This window comes from Microplitis demolitor, chromosome 6, assembly GCF_026212275.2.
Source record: "Microplitis demolitor isolate Queensland-Clemson2020A chromosome 6, iyMicDemo2.1a, whole genome shotgun sequence".
NCBI classification, from domain to species: domain Eukaryota; kingdom Metazoa; phylum Arthropoda; class Insecta; order Hymenoptera; family Braconidae; genus Microplitis; species Microplitis demolitor.
In genome coordinates this window covers 1,489,586-1,505,519 of record NC_068550.1, presented here as the reverse complement: position 1 = coordinate 1,505,519, position 15,934 = coordinate 1,489,586, and the positions used below count along the sequence as shown (strand labels likewise).

The 15,934-nt window shown below is 32.0% G+C and overlaps 1 protein-coding gene across 5 annotated transcripts in view; it reads right to left on the bottom strand.

The window, feature by feature from the left end:
• Positions 1-15,934, bottom strand: part of LOC103575720 (uncharacterized) — a 156,412-nt gene that overhangs the window by 121,981 nt on the left and 18,497 nt on the right. For all 5 annotated transcript variants that reach the window (XM_008555610.3, XM_008555612.3, XM_008555613.3 and 2 more), the window contains exon 2: positions 10,578-10,657. In XM_008555610.3, the coding sequence (XP_008553832.1) occupies positions 10,578-10,657 (80 nt within the window). The remainder of the gene's footprint in view (positions 1-10,577; positions 10,658-15,934) is intronic.

Below are 15,934 nucleotides of genomic sequence, written 5' to 3'. Positions count from 1 at the left end.
AGACTATTTACACGGGGATAAAAAATATCCATAAAAAAAATAATAATAAAAGTTTGCTAACGAAGCTTTCCAACGGCGAATGTTTTTAAAATTTTTCAATGTATAAACTGGATATTTGTGTGGAAAAAATTAATAAAGATAATGGATTAATTATAAAATAGTAAAAAAAAAAATTAATAATAAATAAACATTTCTGTTTTTCATTAACAAAATAAACTTAAATATTTAATCGTTAAATATGGGATTTTTTTTTTTACTGAGGGACGCGGATCGAATCCCGTCATCGGTATTTGGACAAGACTTTATTTTATTTTACAAACAATAGTTTAAATATTAAATGAAAAATTTGAATATTAATTTGAATTTTTTTTTTAACACCCAGATATCGGAATCGCGAGTCAATGTCTGTTTAGTCAGTGGAAATTAATAAATCGTTAAGTATTAATTTTATTTTACAAATATGACAAATCGTGACTTAATCCTCAGATACGCGGATTTCATTCCATCGTATTATTCAGACAGTTCTTTTTCTTTTAGTAACCAATATTTGTAATAAATTTTTCCATAGGAAAATTTATTTTAATAAATTTTCTAATCTATTTATTGAAACAGACTGAAAATATAGACGGTAATTTTTTTTATTAACTAAAAAATTTGAATATTAATTTTTTTTAATCAACAAACAATTGAATTTTACATGAATTGTTGCAGCTAAACAAATATAAGCCCAGTACGTCATGTAATCCTGAGGGACGGGGATCGAATACCGTCGGTGGTATTTGGATTTTTTTTAACTCCGTTGCAATGAATTTTTATAGAAAACTAGTATGTGATATTTCGCAGTTAAAAAAGTTATTTATCATTTTTCGTTACGAGCAATATGTAAAATAAAGTTGGAATAGGAGTAAAAAAAGGCGAAATGTTAAATAAAAATAAAAAAAATCGATAATTTTGTATTAAAAAAAAAAAAAAAAAAAAAAAGTGGTAAACATAAGTTAGTATGACGATAAAGTTTATTGAAAAGCTGACAGTTACGTTTGTTGATGCGATCAGTTAGAGTTGACTACAGTAGAACGACGAAGGAACGAATGAGCGAGCGAACCAACGATCGAGGCAGTTTATAAACGATAAAAGTACCTAGCAGTCCATATACATTATATGTGTACACGTAAGGGTCTGCATGGGGATCCTGGAAGGTGTAAGTGAGTAAGCAACATCGTTTTCTGTGTAAATGTACGGGAAAATGTACGCGGAAGAAAAATTAACAGACAAGGAGGAAGAATAAGGGATAGAGAGAGACGGAAAAAGAGTAAGAAGAGGAATCCGGAGGAATAGAAGTAAAAGGAATACGAGTATCGCACCTGGATACTTTTACTACCTAATCGATAAGCCGGCTAGCAAGTAATTGAATCGCTTCGCAGAACCCAGACGTAAATGATAAGCCTCGTAAAAATCTTTCGCCTGTATTGTTAACTAAAAATAAAATTGTATTTTACACAGTCATAGACTTGGAAATAACCCTTTCGTGTTTAGATAGAGAGTTGTTATTTGTAATTTAGTTTTATACAAATTCAAAACCAATAAACGATAAAAATAGCCAGTTAAATTATTTATCAGAGCAATAGCCAAGAAAATGGATGTTAGAATATATAAAATGTAAATAAATAAAAAGTGTGGACGAGACAAAAGTGGCGAAACGAAACGAGCGATCGACAGTTCCGACGTTCCATTATTTAGCCCCAAAGTAACCCGACAAAATCGTTATTGAGGGGGTGGAAAAAAAAATATAGACAGGGGGAATATCCACTTAGCGGTGAATTGACTACTTCTCCCTCTCAGCTTTTTCAGTTGTGCAAAAAAATACGATAAAAAAAAAAATTACCATTTTGTTGAATGGCCCGTTAGATAAATTACCGATTTCTATTATTATCATTGTCATTATTTACTTAACTTTATTTATTACATTTTTTTATTTTAATTTATCGTATTTATATATATATATATAGATTCTTTCCCGCTAGCTGAGGGAACAATGAATTGAAATGGAGGGTTAATCGGGATGAAATAGATACTCTGTAATTAATCAATTGGGTGAATGACAGTGTCCATACCCGCATTGTTCCCACGTCGCTTCTGTGGATTTATATATATATGTATATATTTTTCAGTGTGGAGTAAACGTTCTATACTACGATCTACAATTGTTATATTAGTATATGTATTTAAATAGGAGCAGATACAGAGGGCTGACAAGAAAGAAATGAAATGAAAGAAATAATGGAAAGAAAGGCACCAAGTTTTCCTACATTAATGTGCCACGCGTCGTTTTTGTGCAGTAAAAATAACTGGGATTTATATATATGTGTGTATACATGTACGTGTAAATGTTTAAACTAAAAGAAAAAGAAAAATATATGTATGCTTTATATACAATTGTCTCGGCGCAAATGGCGCATCTGTGTACAAAGTCTTTTAGGTGACATTTTTTACTTGCATGACACACGATCACAAGCGAAAATTTTATATACATTTTTTTTCAAGGCCGTAAGTTCAATACCAACTTGCCGTTTGAACTTTTGACATATTTGTCAGTTATAAAAAATAGCTTTTAAAAGCCAGTTTATTTGCTTTCTTCTTCTTTGCGCTTTTTAAAAAATAAATAATTTTTTTTTTTCAAACATCGCCGATTGATTTATCGAATTTTACGTGGCTGAAAATAATAAAAATGAATTTTTATAAATAATATCGAGGATTTTAAATTTGAAATGAAGTTGAATGACGGCTCGACATTAAATAATCGGTGGTATTTATCATCTTCTACGAAACATACCCACAGCTAATGAGATAATTACTCGCAATTCAAAAAGACAAAGACCACCCTCTGCGTAAGAGCGGTTCTTTATGGATGATCTTAACTCCTTTAGTTTAGTTGGCTGGTCTTTTGTTAGTCGGTTTGTTTTTTTAGTTTTATTTAAACTCTTTACTTTATCATCTTGGGACGAGTACGAGCACGAGCGTCTTATTCGTTTGTCTTATTCCTTAGTCTAGTTGTTGAATCGAGAGAACGCCAGGCTAACTTGGTTACACGCCTATCAGGCTAATCGTTCGACTTTTTTCTTTTATTTATTCTTCAACTCTTTTTTATTACTCCCCCTCTCTTTCTCTCTTTAACTGACATTTGTACGTACAGTGATAGTTAATGCACGACAAGTCAATGGCACAAATGGAAGGGTACCATCGCTCGCGAAGTTGCCTGTCAATGAAAATGTCAATCTACGAGATTTATGGCAGCCTAGATCAAGAACAAAGATACAACACTAACAATAATACTTGTATTGAGATCTCCCTGTATCTATTGTCACTTTTATTCATTCAAGTGCAAACATACCAGTTGATTCTATATAATAAAATTATATATATATATATATACTTGACATATTTCGTGTGAATTTTTTTATTATCAACAACAAAAATACTAAATCAATTTTTTTTTCTATTGACTAAATCATGAAAAAAATTTCACCCGAATGGAATCGGCGGAATTTGAACCTCGGATTTTTGTATGAAAGCTGATTCAATTTTTCGATGTGAAAAAAAAAATTTATATAATAAATAAATTGTGAAATTTTTAAAATTATTCACTTTGGAAGTAATGAAAAAAAACTAAATATTAAAAATCAGGTGAATATTACGAGTGCCAGAGGGAATTTAAATTGGCAAGTGGGCTTGCGATCAATTGAATAAAATAAATTTAATTTTAAAATGGACGATATCGAGAAAATTAACCTCACATTTTTTTGTAAAACAGATTTTATTTGTTGGCAATGAAAAAATTAATTTAATCAAATAATTGTTGGATATTTTAAAAAGTTCACTTTAGTAGTGGATAAAAAAAATTTTAAATTTTAAATCGACCGGATATTGTAGTAATGAGGAAAGTCTAAAACTGGCAAGTGAGGACAGACTATTTTTCGCCGCAAAACTTGTTAAATTAATTCAAGTTAATTGAAGGTGACGTCAGATAAAAATAATTTAAGATTTATAAGCAGCAGAGTTTGGTCGGTTAACCTAAAAATCTATAATAGGACGTTATGTATGTTGATTAAGAACAAAGCAATTGACTTTAGTATATATATACATACATACATTTAGTGATAATAATACAAGGAGAAATCAATTTCAGTGTAAATTCAGTTTGAATTAGCATTTTCGTTGTCTTGTCCATCATCTCCAAGTCGTCTCTCATTTCCACATGGATCGGTTGCTTTTCCCGTTACGTGTACAGTATTCTCACCAACCAACTGTGTTTGCACTCCAGTATACATCCATATATATATTTGTATAGCTATATCTATATCTATATATGGAGGAACATAGAGAATAGCAGAAGACTGGGATGAGGATGATATTAGCGATTCTGTCGACGTCCCAACGGCCCTTGTGTTCGTCGTAGCATTGCCGTATCCACGTCCGTTCCTTCCACTATCCCAAAGGCATCTCACGGCTCTAGCTCGGGGTTTTTTTTTTTTTATTTTTATTTCATTTTTTTTTCTTTATTTTCCACTCTAATTTTTTTTATCTATTTTTTTTCGACACCTTACATATCACATGAACTAAAAAAAAGTGCATACGTAGTACTGAGAGAAGTTGTGTCACGAAAAATGAGCCAGATGACTCATATATTCTAGTTTAAATTCAGCTGAAGGCCCGGGTAAACCGAGTGAAAGTATGCCAACACTATTCAAGATTTATTTAGTTTTTTTTTAAATTTTTAAAATAAAAAAAAGTAACGGTGTATAATTTATTCTATGGAGAAAACAGGAGGTTGAGTCAGGGGTAGGAACTGTATACATATATACATATATGGCACAGTAAGGAAATGATATTTCCGGGTGTTGAAATTTTATCGAGCTAATGTAGCAGAGAAGAGCTACTCGATTGTAAGTTATATACAATGTGCGATTGTGAGGACACGTGGCTGTCTCTAGATGTCAAATATCCTAGTAGATATATATATATATATATATATATATATTTTATTGTATGGTTATAAATGAATGTATAGTATCCTGTGATGTGGATGATAGGGAGATGAAAGGTCAACTGTATATATATCTATAGAGACGAGAGACCCTATTAAAATCTGTACTTAGTCTTCTCATTGTCGGGGAATGTCATTAGAACTACACAGGATTTCCTGAGATTGTATTCACTTGTCTGCCAAATGAATTATCGTCCTTTACCTCAATGACAATTAATTATCACGATACACGTAACGTCTTAGGATATTAATTTTGAAATAAAGTTCATTTTGCCTGCATCTTAATGGAAATTAATGAATTATTTATTTTAAATTAATTAAATTTGTTTTTCAATTTATAGGCTGTCATTTTTTTAAATTTATCATTGAAAATCTGATGAAAATAATTTATATTTATACTTTTTGATTAAAAATTTCTAGGGCGCCAAATTTTGAATTCCCGCTATGAAAATTTAAAATTTAAAAAATAGGGAATTGGTTTCGGTTTGATTTTCGAAAATCGAGTTTTCGGGTCTTCAGAAACTTGTCGGTCTTTTTGCCAGGTTTTTTCAACTCGGAAAACTCAAAAGTGTACAATTTTTTAAAAAATTATTACTCTCTTTAAAAGCTCCCTGATTTCGAAAACAGCGAGAAGTTCGGAAACCGGACCGCAGTTTAAGAATTTTTTTTATTTAAAAAATTAAGTCAACAGAGAAATGAATTTTTTTTTAAAATAAATGAGGAAATTCATTGTATATTTATTTTTTAAAAAATGAAAAAAAATTATTGTTTTATTAATACGACCGAAAAGCTTTTTAATAAAATGGATCACGTAAATATTTTATGTATTTTTAAAAGTCTTGTTTATCAATAATAAATTATAAACTCGATAATTTGAAATAACTCGAAGAGAATTTTTTTTTTATTCCAAGCCCGTTTAAAAGTTTAAGTTTATGCAGCTATTAATTTTTAATGCTCATATTTAATAATAAAATATATACGTATTCGTCTTTGTCGTCGTATATTATTCATGCTCGCGGGTAAGTAGCAGACAGGAGCAGTATAGCAACAACAACAAATTGATGCTGGAAGCAAGAACAGAATCGTATACTGCAATATCTAGTTTATTCAACAAGCTAATTATCTATTTACAGGATAGCTCATGTTTACAGTAGACAGAGACCAAACATACGAAGCTCCAATATTCGATACTAAAAATTAACGCGTCGGAAAAATAACAAAAAATCTTTTTAATTTATAATTATTTTAGTTTGTTTTAAAAACAAAAAATATTTTTTTATCCTTTCAGGATAATCACAATTTCCATGCCAATTCTCTAGTTTCCGGCGGAAGCATAGGATCCAAATTTCCCGAGAGGCTTTTCCCGTTCCCTTGCTCATCCTCATTCATTTCCGGGAAACTCTGAGGTAGCTGGTAAAAATCACGGGATAAAGCAATCAACCGGCAATTTTTAACGAGTTGTCTATGAGAGTATGCACGAAAAGGCAAATAATAAAAAAAAATAAAAAAAAAAAAAAAAAAAAAAAAACACATTCAACACTGAAAACTTTTTTTTTGTCATTGAAAATAATTAATTGAAATCCATCCATACAAAAATATGTTTTTCAATTTATTTTTACCTTCATGCATATTGTTTATTAATTAATTAAAAATTTTTATGTAAAAAAAAAAATTTTAATTATTTTACCGACTGTGAGATTCGATCTTGGAACCTAAGGTTACACTGCAGTAACGGAATTACTATTTCAATAAATTAATTTAATATTTAAAATATAAATTAAAAATTTAAAAAATTACCGTGAATGAGATTCGATCTCAGAACCGGCAATTTTAAAAATAAAAATAAAATAATTTGAATAAAAAATAAATAATTAAGTTAATAATAGTATGAAAAACATAATAATTAGATTTGTAGCATTTGAACGCGCGTACAATAAAAACATAAAGAAGAAATATATCTGCAAGAGTAATTTATATTTAATCGGTTGAGTTGTTATGCAGTTCAAAGGCATTGTCCATCTAACAGGAGCACAAAGAAGCCGCTGTGCAGAACCCACTGGCATAACCATATGCCCCCGGCCTTCTATTCGTTAATTCTGCACTTATTATACACATACACACACATATATATATATATATATATATATATATATATATATATATATATATATATATATATATATATATATATATATATATATATATATATATAATGTAATATATGTTATATGTTACTACACTGCTACCGACACAACAAACTTTGTTCCGTGTTTAATTCAACGCGGTGTGGGAGAATACGATTGCAATAAACGATTCATTGAAATATAGTACGAGCTGCTCTGCTAATACTTCCATAGCTACTGGCGCTACTGCATCCAACAAAGTATTACCTGTTATTAATTTGCCTCAGTAAATACGCTCACGATTAATATTGTTATCATTATCATCACTATTAACGCGACGAACCGATTTTAATTTATCTGCTGTACAATTTTTTCACCATTCGACTCAACTGATATTATTTTATTTTAAGAGACTTTTTACACTCTCAAGTGTCTATCCAATTAATTTTAATTATATATTTTATTTTTTTTATAAGTAATTTTTTTTTTGTAATTTTATGAAAAAAATTATTGACAACATGGCGGCTTTAAAGTAAAAAAAAAAAAAAAAAATTTTTAAGTTGATTCAGTCAACTAAATCTACAAGGAAAACTTTAAATCTTGTGTAAAAAAATGTATGAAAAAGGAAATAAGAAAAATTTCATAAAAAAACAAAAAGAGTAAATTTGAAAAATTTTCATAAGCATTATCATGGATTGTATAAAATTTGTTTGACACGAAACAAATCGCCGACGTTTATGCTTGACATTGGAGGACACAAATCGGCTCTTGGGGGAAGGAGATTATGTGCCTATCTACATTGTACACTCTGTTTTTTATTTTTTTTATTTATTTTTCCTCGTCTATCTACACTTTGGGGTCACCGTGAGTAGTCACCCCTGACGATACGTGAAAGCTACAAAGGCTTTCAGGCAAATAAGGGAGTAGTTCTTCGGGTTATGCTTAATGTTACAAACAACATCAGCATCAGCATCAGCATCAGCATCAGCATGAACATCACCAGTAAAAGCAGTAGGGGTAAATGTATAAGAGCCTGTAGAACCACCACCGCAATAACGTGTGAGAAATTCAAGGTGCCGACGTTTAGTTATTCGATCTAAAGGTTATCCCCAAATCGATCCTTCAACTTATCCCTTATCCCTTATCCCTCATCTCTACTCGTGCACTTTTATACTCCACTCATCCCTTTTTTATTTTTTTTTCTTACTCAAACTATTCTTTTTGTTAGCTGGCTGACTGGTTTTATTTTATTTTTATTTTTTCATTCTTTTATTCACTCATCCCCTTGTGGGGCAGCGATACCGCCGTCTAGCACGATCTACTTATCTCTGTGAAAGGAGAGCACCGATAACTTTAAACGAGAACAAAAACCGGAAACCAATAACGTAAATCTTGAGGCCAATAGCTTGTAGTTACGGGGGTGACCCAGTATATACGACGATTCTTAGCCGACATGAAAATGTTTCTAGAGGTAATAGTTGTACTACTGAATACCATTCACAATATAGAGAATAGTCTATTCACATCGATTTACTCTTTGTTACTGAATTATATTCAATATTTTATTCTATACACTAATTCTATATATATTTATGTTTATCTACTACATTAAAACTTTTCTATTTACTGTAATTTGTTATTTACAAACTACCAGGGGAGAATTTTAGTGAGTTTATACTTTTTTTTTATCTAGTAATCGAACCAAAACCCCGTAAATTCAAATTTTATACAGAATTTTGGGTAAAAAAAAAATAAATAATTGTAATGAGTAATAAAATTCTTGAAGGGGAAAAATTGGTTCTTTAAAATTATGATCCTGAAGTTAGCAGACAATTAAAAATTTTTGAATTTTTTTTTTCATCAAATCATTTACAAAAAAAAAAAAAAAAAAAAAATGCGCATGTAGAAAATAAAAAAAGCTTCAGGTGCATTTTTTAAAATATTTTGTTTTTTTTATTAGATGTCGGCTAACTTCGGTATCATCTAAAATTAATTTTTTTCGAACTCTTTGTAATTAAAAAAAATAAATAATTTTTAGTTGACATTAAGTTAAAAAAAACATAAAAACGAAAATTGATAGCACTCGACAGTGAATTTAATAAAAACGGCAGGTAAGTGCACAGAGAAAATGAATGGACGTGTGAATGGAAGAGCGAAATGAATGAAATCTTGGGATAAGCGGGCGGAGTGGATGCGGTCTAAAAGAAAACGCCGGATGAGATAAGAGGTTTGGATGAGGGTGCACGTGTCTCTTGTGGTTGCAGGACCGAAACACACCCATCCGAACGGGCTCCACACCCTCGTCTACTCACTCTTTCAACCGCTCGAGTTGGTGTAAATAAAAAAGGTAAAATAAATACGACCCAAAGCAAATTCTGCTAGTCTCTAAAAAAACCTAGACCTTTCCCCACCCCCTCCATCGCCACTTCCATTTCTTCCCTCTTACTCTTCTTTATACTGTCTAAACTAAATTTAATCACCCACTTCTTCAGCCTCAGCCAACTTTATATTTTTCTTACAAGTGTCAATAAATTTCAGCTAAATATTTTTTTTCATTCCCCCACCGAACTTTTATCAGAACTTGCCACAATAAATAATCAACAGAAAATTTAATTAATAAATAAATAAATAAATAAATACTTGAGCAGAAGGCGAGAAAAAAAATTAATAATAAAGAATTTAATAAACCATAAAAATGTAAAATTCACTCTAGTACTAATTTCTAGAGGAATGTTTGGGTATGACCCACGTGGGTAGCATAAAGGCCGTGATGACAGAATCCACTACAACTTTACCCCCTATATATATACATATATATATATATATAGACATATATACAAAGATACATAGCTGCCATAGTCCACAAACTAGTCGCTTAAACCAGAGCAGACTAGAGCAGCATCAGCGTCAGCAGTAGGAGCAGGATCCAGCGCCTATACATAACAGAGCAGAGAGTTTGTAGCTCCCTCGGTTAGCTGCCGGCGCGTCGTCGTTTGTGCCCGCAACCCCGAAAATTTCATCCTCGTGCCTGTGTGTATGCGAGACAACGCGAGAGACGTCGACCACGGCGCATTGGTACCCCCTCCCCCGTTTCCCCGTTGCCCCTGGCAGCCACGACTCGGCAGCCTGCCACCCCCGTCACCCCGAGGTCCTTCATAACCCCGTCACCCCCTTAAACTCGGTCTATATGCTCGGTACGCGTCGGTATTGTGCCGAGGGGTTGTGGCCTCGCTTCTATATTCCCTCACCTATACCAAACGTATGTGCTTGGCTTTGCTACCCGTCCCAACAAAATAGAACCCACTAAATATATATATATATATATATATATATATAGACTAGTAAATAATATATCTGTATATACAGCATAGTATAGTAAATAAGGTATATAGTACAGCAAAAAAGTGACTCACCGTTAGCGAGGGGTAACATGGGCAGCAGCAGCAAAAGCAGCAGGGTCTTCCCTACTATCCAATACACTCGTTCCTGCATCCTGAAATAAATATATATATATATAATATATTTATAACTGTATTTATATATATATATGTAGAGTATTTGAACATCATATACATGTTAGAGAGACAGATATTGCAAGAAGGATGGAAACTGAAAGCATAAAAGCCTTGTAGATGTGTAAAAGTAAATGGAAAGAGATAAACAAGTGGGAGAGAAGTAAGGAGAGCATATAAGGGAGAAAAGCACTCATATAATACGTTATATAGTATTTTGACATTCGCCTGTCTCGTATTGTTACGAATCGCGATATAAATTCTCTACGCTCCTGCTGCGATCACTACGGGACCACCTTTGAGTATGGAGAAAAAAGGGAGAGATGTGGAAAGCATCGCGTGATACATGACGAATTTTTGGTAAAAATGTCAGGTGATAACTGTCTGATATTCAGTGGGAAAATTTTGTTTAAGGTTTTATCGAGGGGATGATTATTTGTGACAGTAATAAAAGTTATATTCTATGGGTGTTTGTTTTGGAAAATTATTTTGGGTTATGAAAGGCTGGGAAACAAAAGGGCTCGTGCGTGTTGGAAAATTTTTTGAATTAAATACTGAATTTATGAGTATTGGGTGAATTTGGATTTTTTTTTATTTATTTGTAAGAAAGAAAATGGGTAGAAGATATTTTGATAAAAATAAGGAGTGGAATGGGTTTATTTTGAAAAATTTTGAGTATTGAAGACAAAGAAAAAAAAAGTTGTAGTTGGATAAGGAAATTTTGTTATTTGATTGTTATTTTAATTATTCTCTTAATTAAAAAATAAAAAGGTTGTTTTAATCTTAAGATGGGACATTGCAATTAGTGATAAGAGCATTTAATTAATTCAGTATCGCACATAAATCTCTATGAGAAGTCTCGAACATAATGTATATAATAAAATAAAAAAAACGAAACCCGCATTATTCTTAATTATCTTTCTCTCGATAATTTCATTTTTTATAGCAAGTAAATAAAATTTTTTATGTACGTAGTATTAAAAGTGAGAGAAAAAAGTAATTATCACTGACCGTAATAAAAAAAGTGATTTTCGTTAATACTTATATTTTTTTTAGTATTTGTATGGATGTTTTTTCATTTTCCTGATGGAGATCAAGTACAAATGAAATTTTTACGATAGAAAAACACGACGTGTATCAAACCATGTCATCAGTAATAAAAATTATTTTTCGATCTCATAAAATATTTTTTTATTTTATTTAATAGAAAATAAAAGTAAATACTATTTATACCCTCATATTTTATATAAAGGCGGGGTGAGAAAAATCGAGTATCCAATTTTTTACGTAAAAAAAATTTTTTTTCAAAGCTACTCCATTTTTAAAAATTTAAAAAATCTAATAAAAATTCCCGCGCTTTCATTCCGGTATTAAAAAAAAAAAATAAGTCAGTCCGAAAAGAAATGAAGAATTTGCATATAGAATAATAAAATTTGAGCAACACATAAATTATATGACTTTTGATAGGACGTCAGGTATCGAAGTACAGATAAAAGTTTAATTACGACGTATATCCATCACACTGTATCAGCGAGAGTTGGATTTGGATGGTACTGGTATTCGGACTGTTACATAGTAGCTTTACTTTGGCTTTATGCTGGGACATTGTGTGTAGATGTGAGTGTTTATGTTACGACAGAAGCTTTTGGTCTTTTCAGTGTTCACAGTCCCGTTTATTTCGATTTCCCCAATCGTATTAGCGACGCTATCCGTTATCGGCCATTACGCGAGTCCCCAACGAAATGGCTAAAGGCAACACTAGACACAGACAGAGATGGAAAAAAGAGATAAAGAGAGAGACGGAACAAGGTGTTTACACTGACCACTCAAAGATTTGAATCGCCAGAGTACCATTTACACTCGCATCCTCAATATATTCCACTTGGACTGACAATTTACTAAAAAGTCTGGTGTGTCAACAGACAAACAGACCGCGCCCGGTTCGTTAGTTAAAAACATTTTTAAATTTATAATCCACATAAATTTCACCACTTAGCTTCAATCGCCGTAATTTTCTTTGCAATGTATTATTCAAATGGGTAAAATGCGCATAAATAATTATTTATATAAATTATTATAATTTAAGGTCTTTGAATATAAAAGGATATTTCGGCAAACAAAATAAAAGTCCGGTATGAAAACACTTGGGAGGTTAAATTACAGAACGAGTATTGGCGACAACTGGCGCTAGAAAAATCTAAAAATAGTTTTGAATATACGGTTGATGAAAAATAAAAATTTTTAAGAAAAATAATAAAAGTGAGAGTAGAAAAAATATAAAACGGCTGATGCAATTTAATATTCCACTGCAGTGGTAGACTTGAATTCGTTTTCCTCGAGGGGTAATGGTCTCTCTATTTGAGCTTGAAAAATACTCATCATCATCCACGACTACCACCTCTACCGCAAAACACAGAGCCACCACCCGAACACACATACATACATATATAGATGTAGAAATGGGAAGGCACCCTCAACATTATCGTGTGCCTTCAACTTGTGGATGCCGCAACTACTCTTCTAACTCTTTTCTATTCATCTACGTATTTTTCTTTGACATTTTTTTCTTATTTTTTATTATTATGTCTTCACCCATCACCGCGCATACACTAGCAGTTTCAGCCATAAAAGATGAAGATGAAGATGAAGAAGAAGAAGCAGCAGCATGAAGAAGAAGTATAGCAGTGAAAATATTCGCGTCCCCTAGCTGCTGGTATACTTCCTTTCAACGACAGCGCCCCGACCCATCAGTCTTCCATTCTCAACGGACAGGAGAGACAGATATTTCCCCCGGAGGATGTCCACCAGCGTGTGCTCGATGCATATCTATCTCACAAGTTGGATCTAAAAGTACAGACGACTACGACTACGACTACGAATCTACGCTTTTTCGTCACGTATATCTTCTTTTTTTATCCTCCACTTGCTTTTTTATCTCTTATCACCACCAGTACTATATCCCTACTAGCCCTTTTCCGCTCGCCACATTTTCTTTCTTTATTTTTTATTATTTTTTTTCTTTAAATCCAGCAAACCCCAACGACGAAGCCACGGCAAGCAGGCAAGCAGACAAGCACATATTCCCTTTTTTGCCTCGACATAAAAAGAAATGCTTGTATCAGTATGACGACCTTTTTGATTTTTCATCGAAATTGTGAAACTCGGCCAGCGTGAAGATTGCGAGGATTCTCAAGAGAGTGGTCGATCGATCATCAAAGCACGTGGGCGCAATATCGACGAGTAGTTGATGCTTCTACTTCTTCTTCTACTTCTACTTCTGATTCTACTTACTACTACCATTGCTACGGTTCTTGAGCTTCTCTTTATACAACTACTTCTATAGTTCTTCGGGCGTGCTGGTAAAACGCGTTAAAATTCCATCGAGTCTCATATCTCTCGTCCGAGTTTCCCTCGATCACTTTCAGACTACTTTCATCCCCATTTTTTTTCCCCTTTACACTTTTATTACGTATCTCATAGACACGACACGATTTTCTATGAGTAACACCACAAATAATATTTTTTTCTTATATTTTTTAATTCAATTACTATTTTTATAAAGACAGTTTACTTTTTCAGGCCACAAATGCTCACCTCAAACGCTGTTACAATTCAAAATTCCTAAACTACCGACTGTCGATCTATGAAATCGATTCATTCATTAAAAATGGCAGCGAGTTTTTAAATAATTAATTTCCAACAGACATTTATCCAAAAGAACGCTCACGAAAATTAAAAAGAAAATTCAGAAGCGATCAATGAAGATGGCGCCAGAAAAATTGAAACTGCACACCCTCTCACAAGGGTGTGCAATAAAAAAAAAGTAAATAATAAGTCGCCATTATAATTTCTCAGTGATTAAATATTTAGCAAGTGAAAAAAAAGTGAGAATAATATTAATTTATGTATAAATATAATTGGAATGAAATCGATTAGGCAGCTATAACCCGCGAAATAGACAGACCTAGAGTAATTAGCAGAAGGTGACTAATTAAACGATAGCGCGACGAGTTGCCGCGGCAACAGACCGTGTGACTATACATATATCATATATATAAATATATACACACACTAGCTGGCTATCTATATAAACCGTTTTCCAACGATAATATTCAAGCGTAGGCGTGTGTGTTTGTTTATCCATCCTCAAACATTTCGTGTCTGCGTGCAAAGTCAATCCATTACTACTTTAACTTTTTTATTTTTTACCCATTCTCATTCTATGTATTTTCTTTTTTTTTATTTTTTATTTTTACTTGCTCGCCTTTTTTGACTCTTTCTCTTTCATTTCGTTTTCATTTAAACACGACGTCGAACATCCACAAAGATCACTTTTATTTGTCTATCGTAAACGTACCAAAATTAAAATAAACATTGTTTATGTATATATTTATTAAATAAATTTACTATTTAAAAAAAAATAAATAAATAAACAATAAGAACGGGAATATAAAAACAAATTGAAGATTGTAATCATGAAATGTATATGTACAGTCAACAGCACATGAGCAATTTGCAATTGCAAATGCAAAGAAGTACACGAATAATTTTTCGAATTATTTTGCAATGACGTATCATCACGTTCGTAATGTTTCATATTAGTTTTGAAGAACAAACTAACATGTAATGGAATTATTTATTTTTCAGCTGTATAAGAATAAATAATAAGTAATGTAAGAGGAGTAAGACACAATAATATAAATAATATAAAGAAAGATTATGTAGAGGAATGAGAAATAAGAAGATGAGTTTAGAGGCCACCGAGACGGCATTACAATTCAGCAATGCAATGAAGCGCAGACGAGTGTTTTGTTACTGCTGGTTATTATTATTGTTTTGTATAGTAGTAATATGTATGCATGTATAAATGTATGTATGAATGGATGTATAATACGCAACAACGCGGATATCAAGATCCTCAGTAAGAGAAACAATGGGCACCTTGATGACTTGGAAACTCGTGTATCGGATTCCGAACGTGCGTTTTCATTCCCTGTGTGGAGTGTTGTAATAGCTATTCAAAGCTTCATTGCAAACACTATTTCGTGTGAGTCCATTATTTTTATCCATACCTTCATATAGTTGTTTCAAAACAATTAAATAAATAAACAAAGAACCGCGAACGCTAAAAATGCACACCGCGAAATAATTGGCTTACATTTTTCTATTCATTTAAATTTTGTCAACCAGGATTCAAGTTATTATTTATTACTAGAGTTGCACACTCGAAAATTCTAATGATTATTTTTTCGAAATTT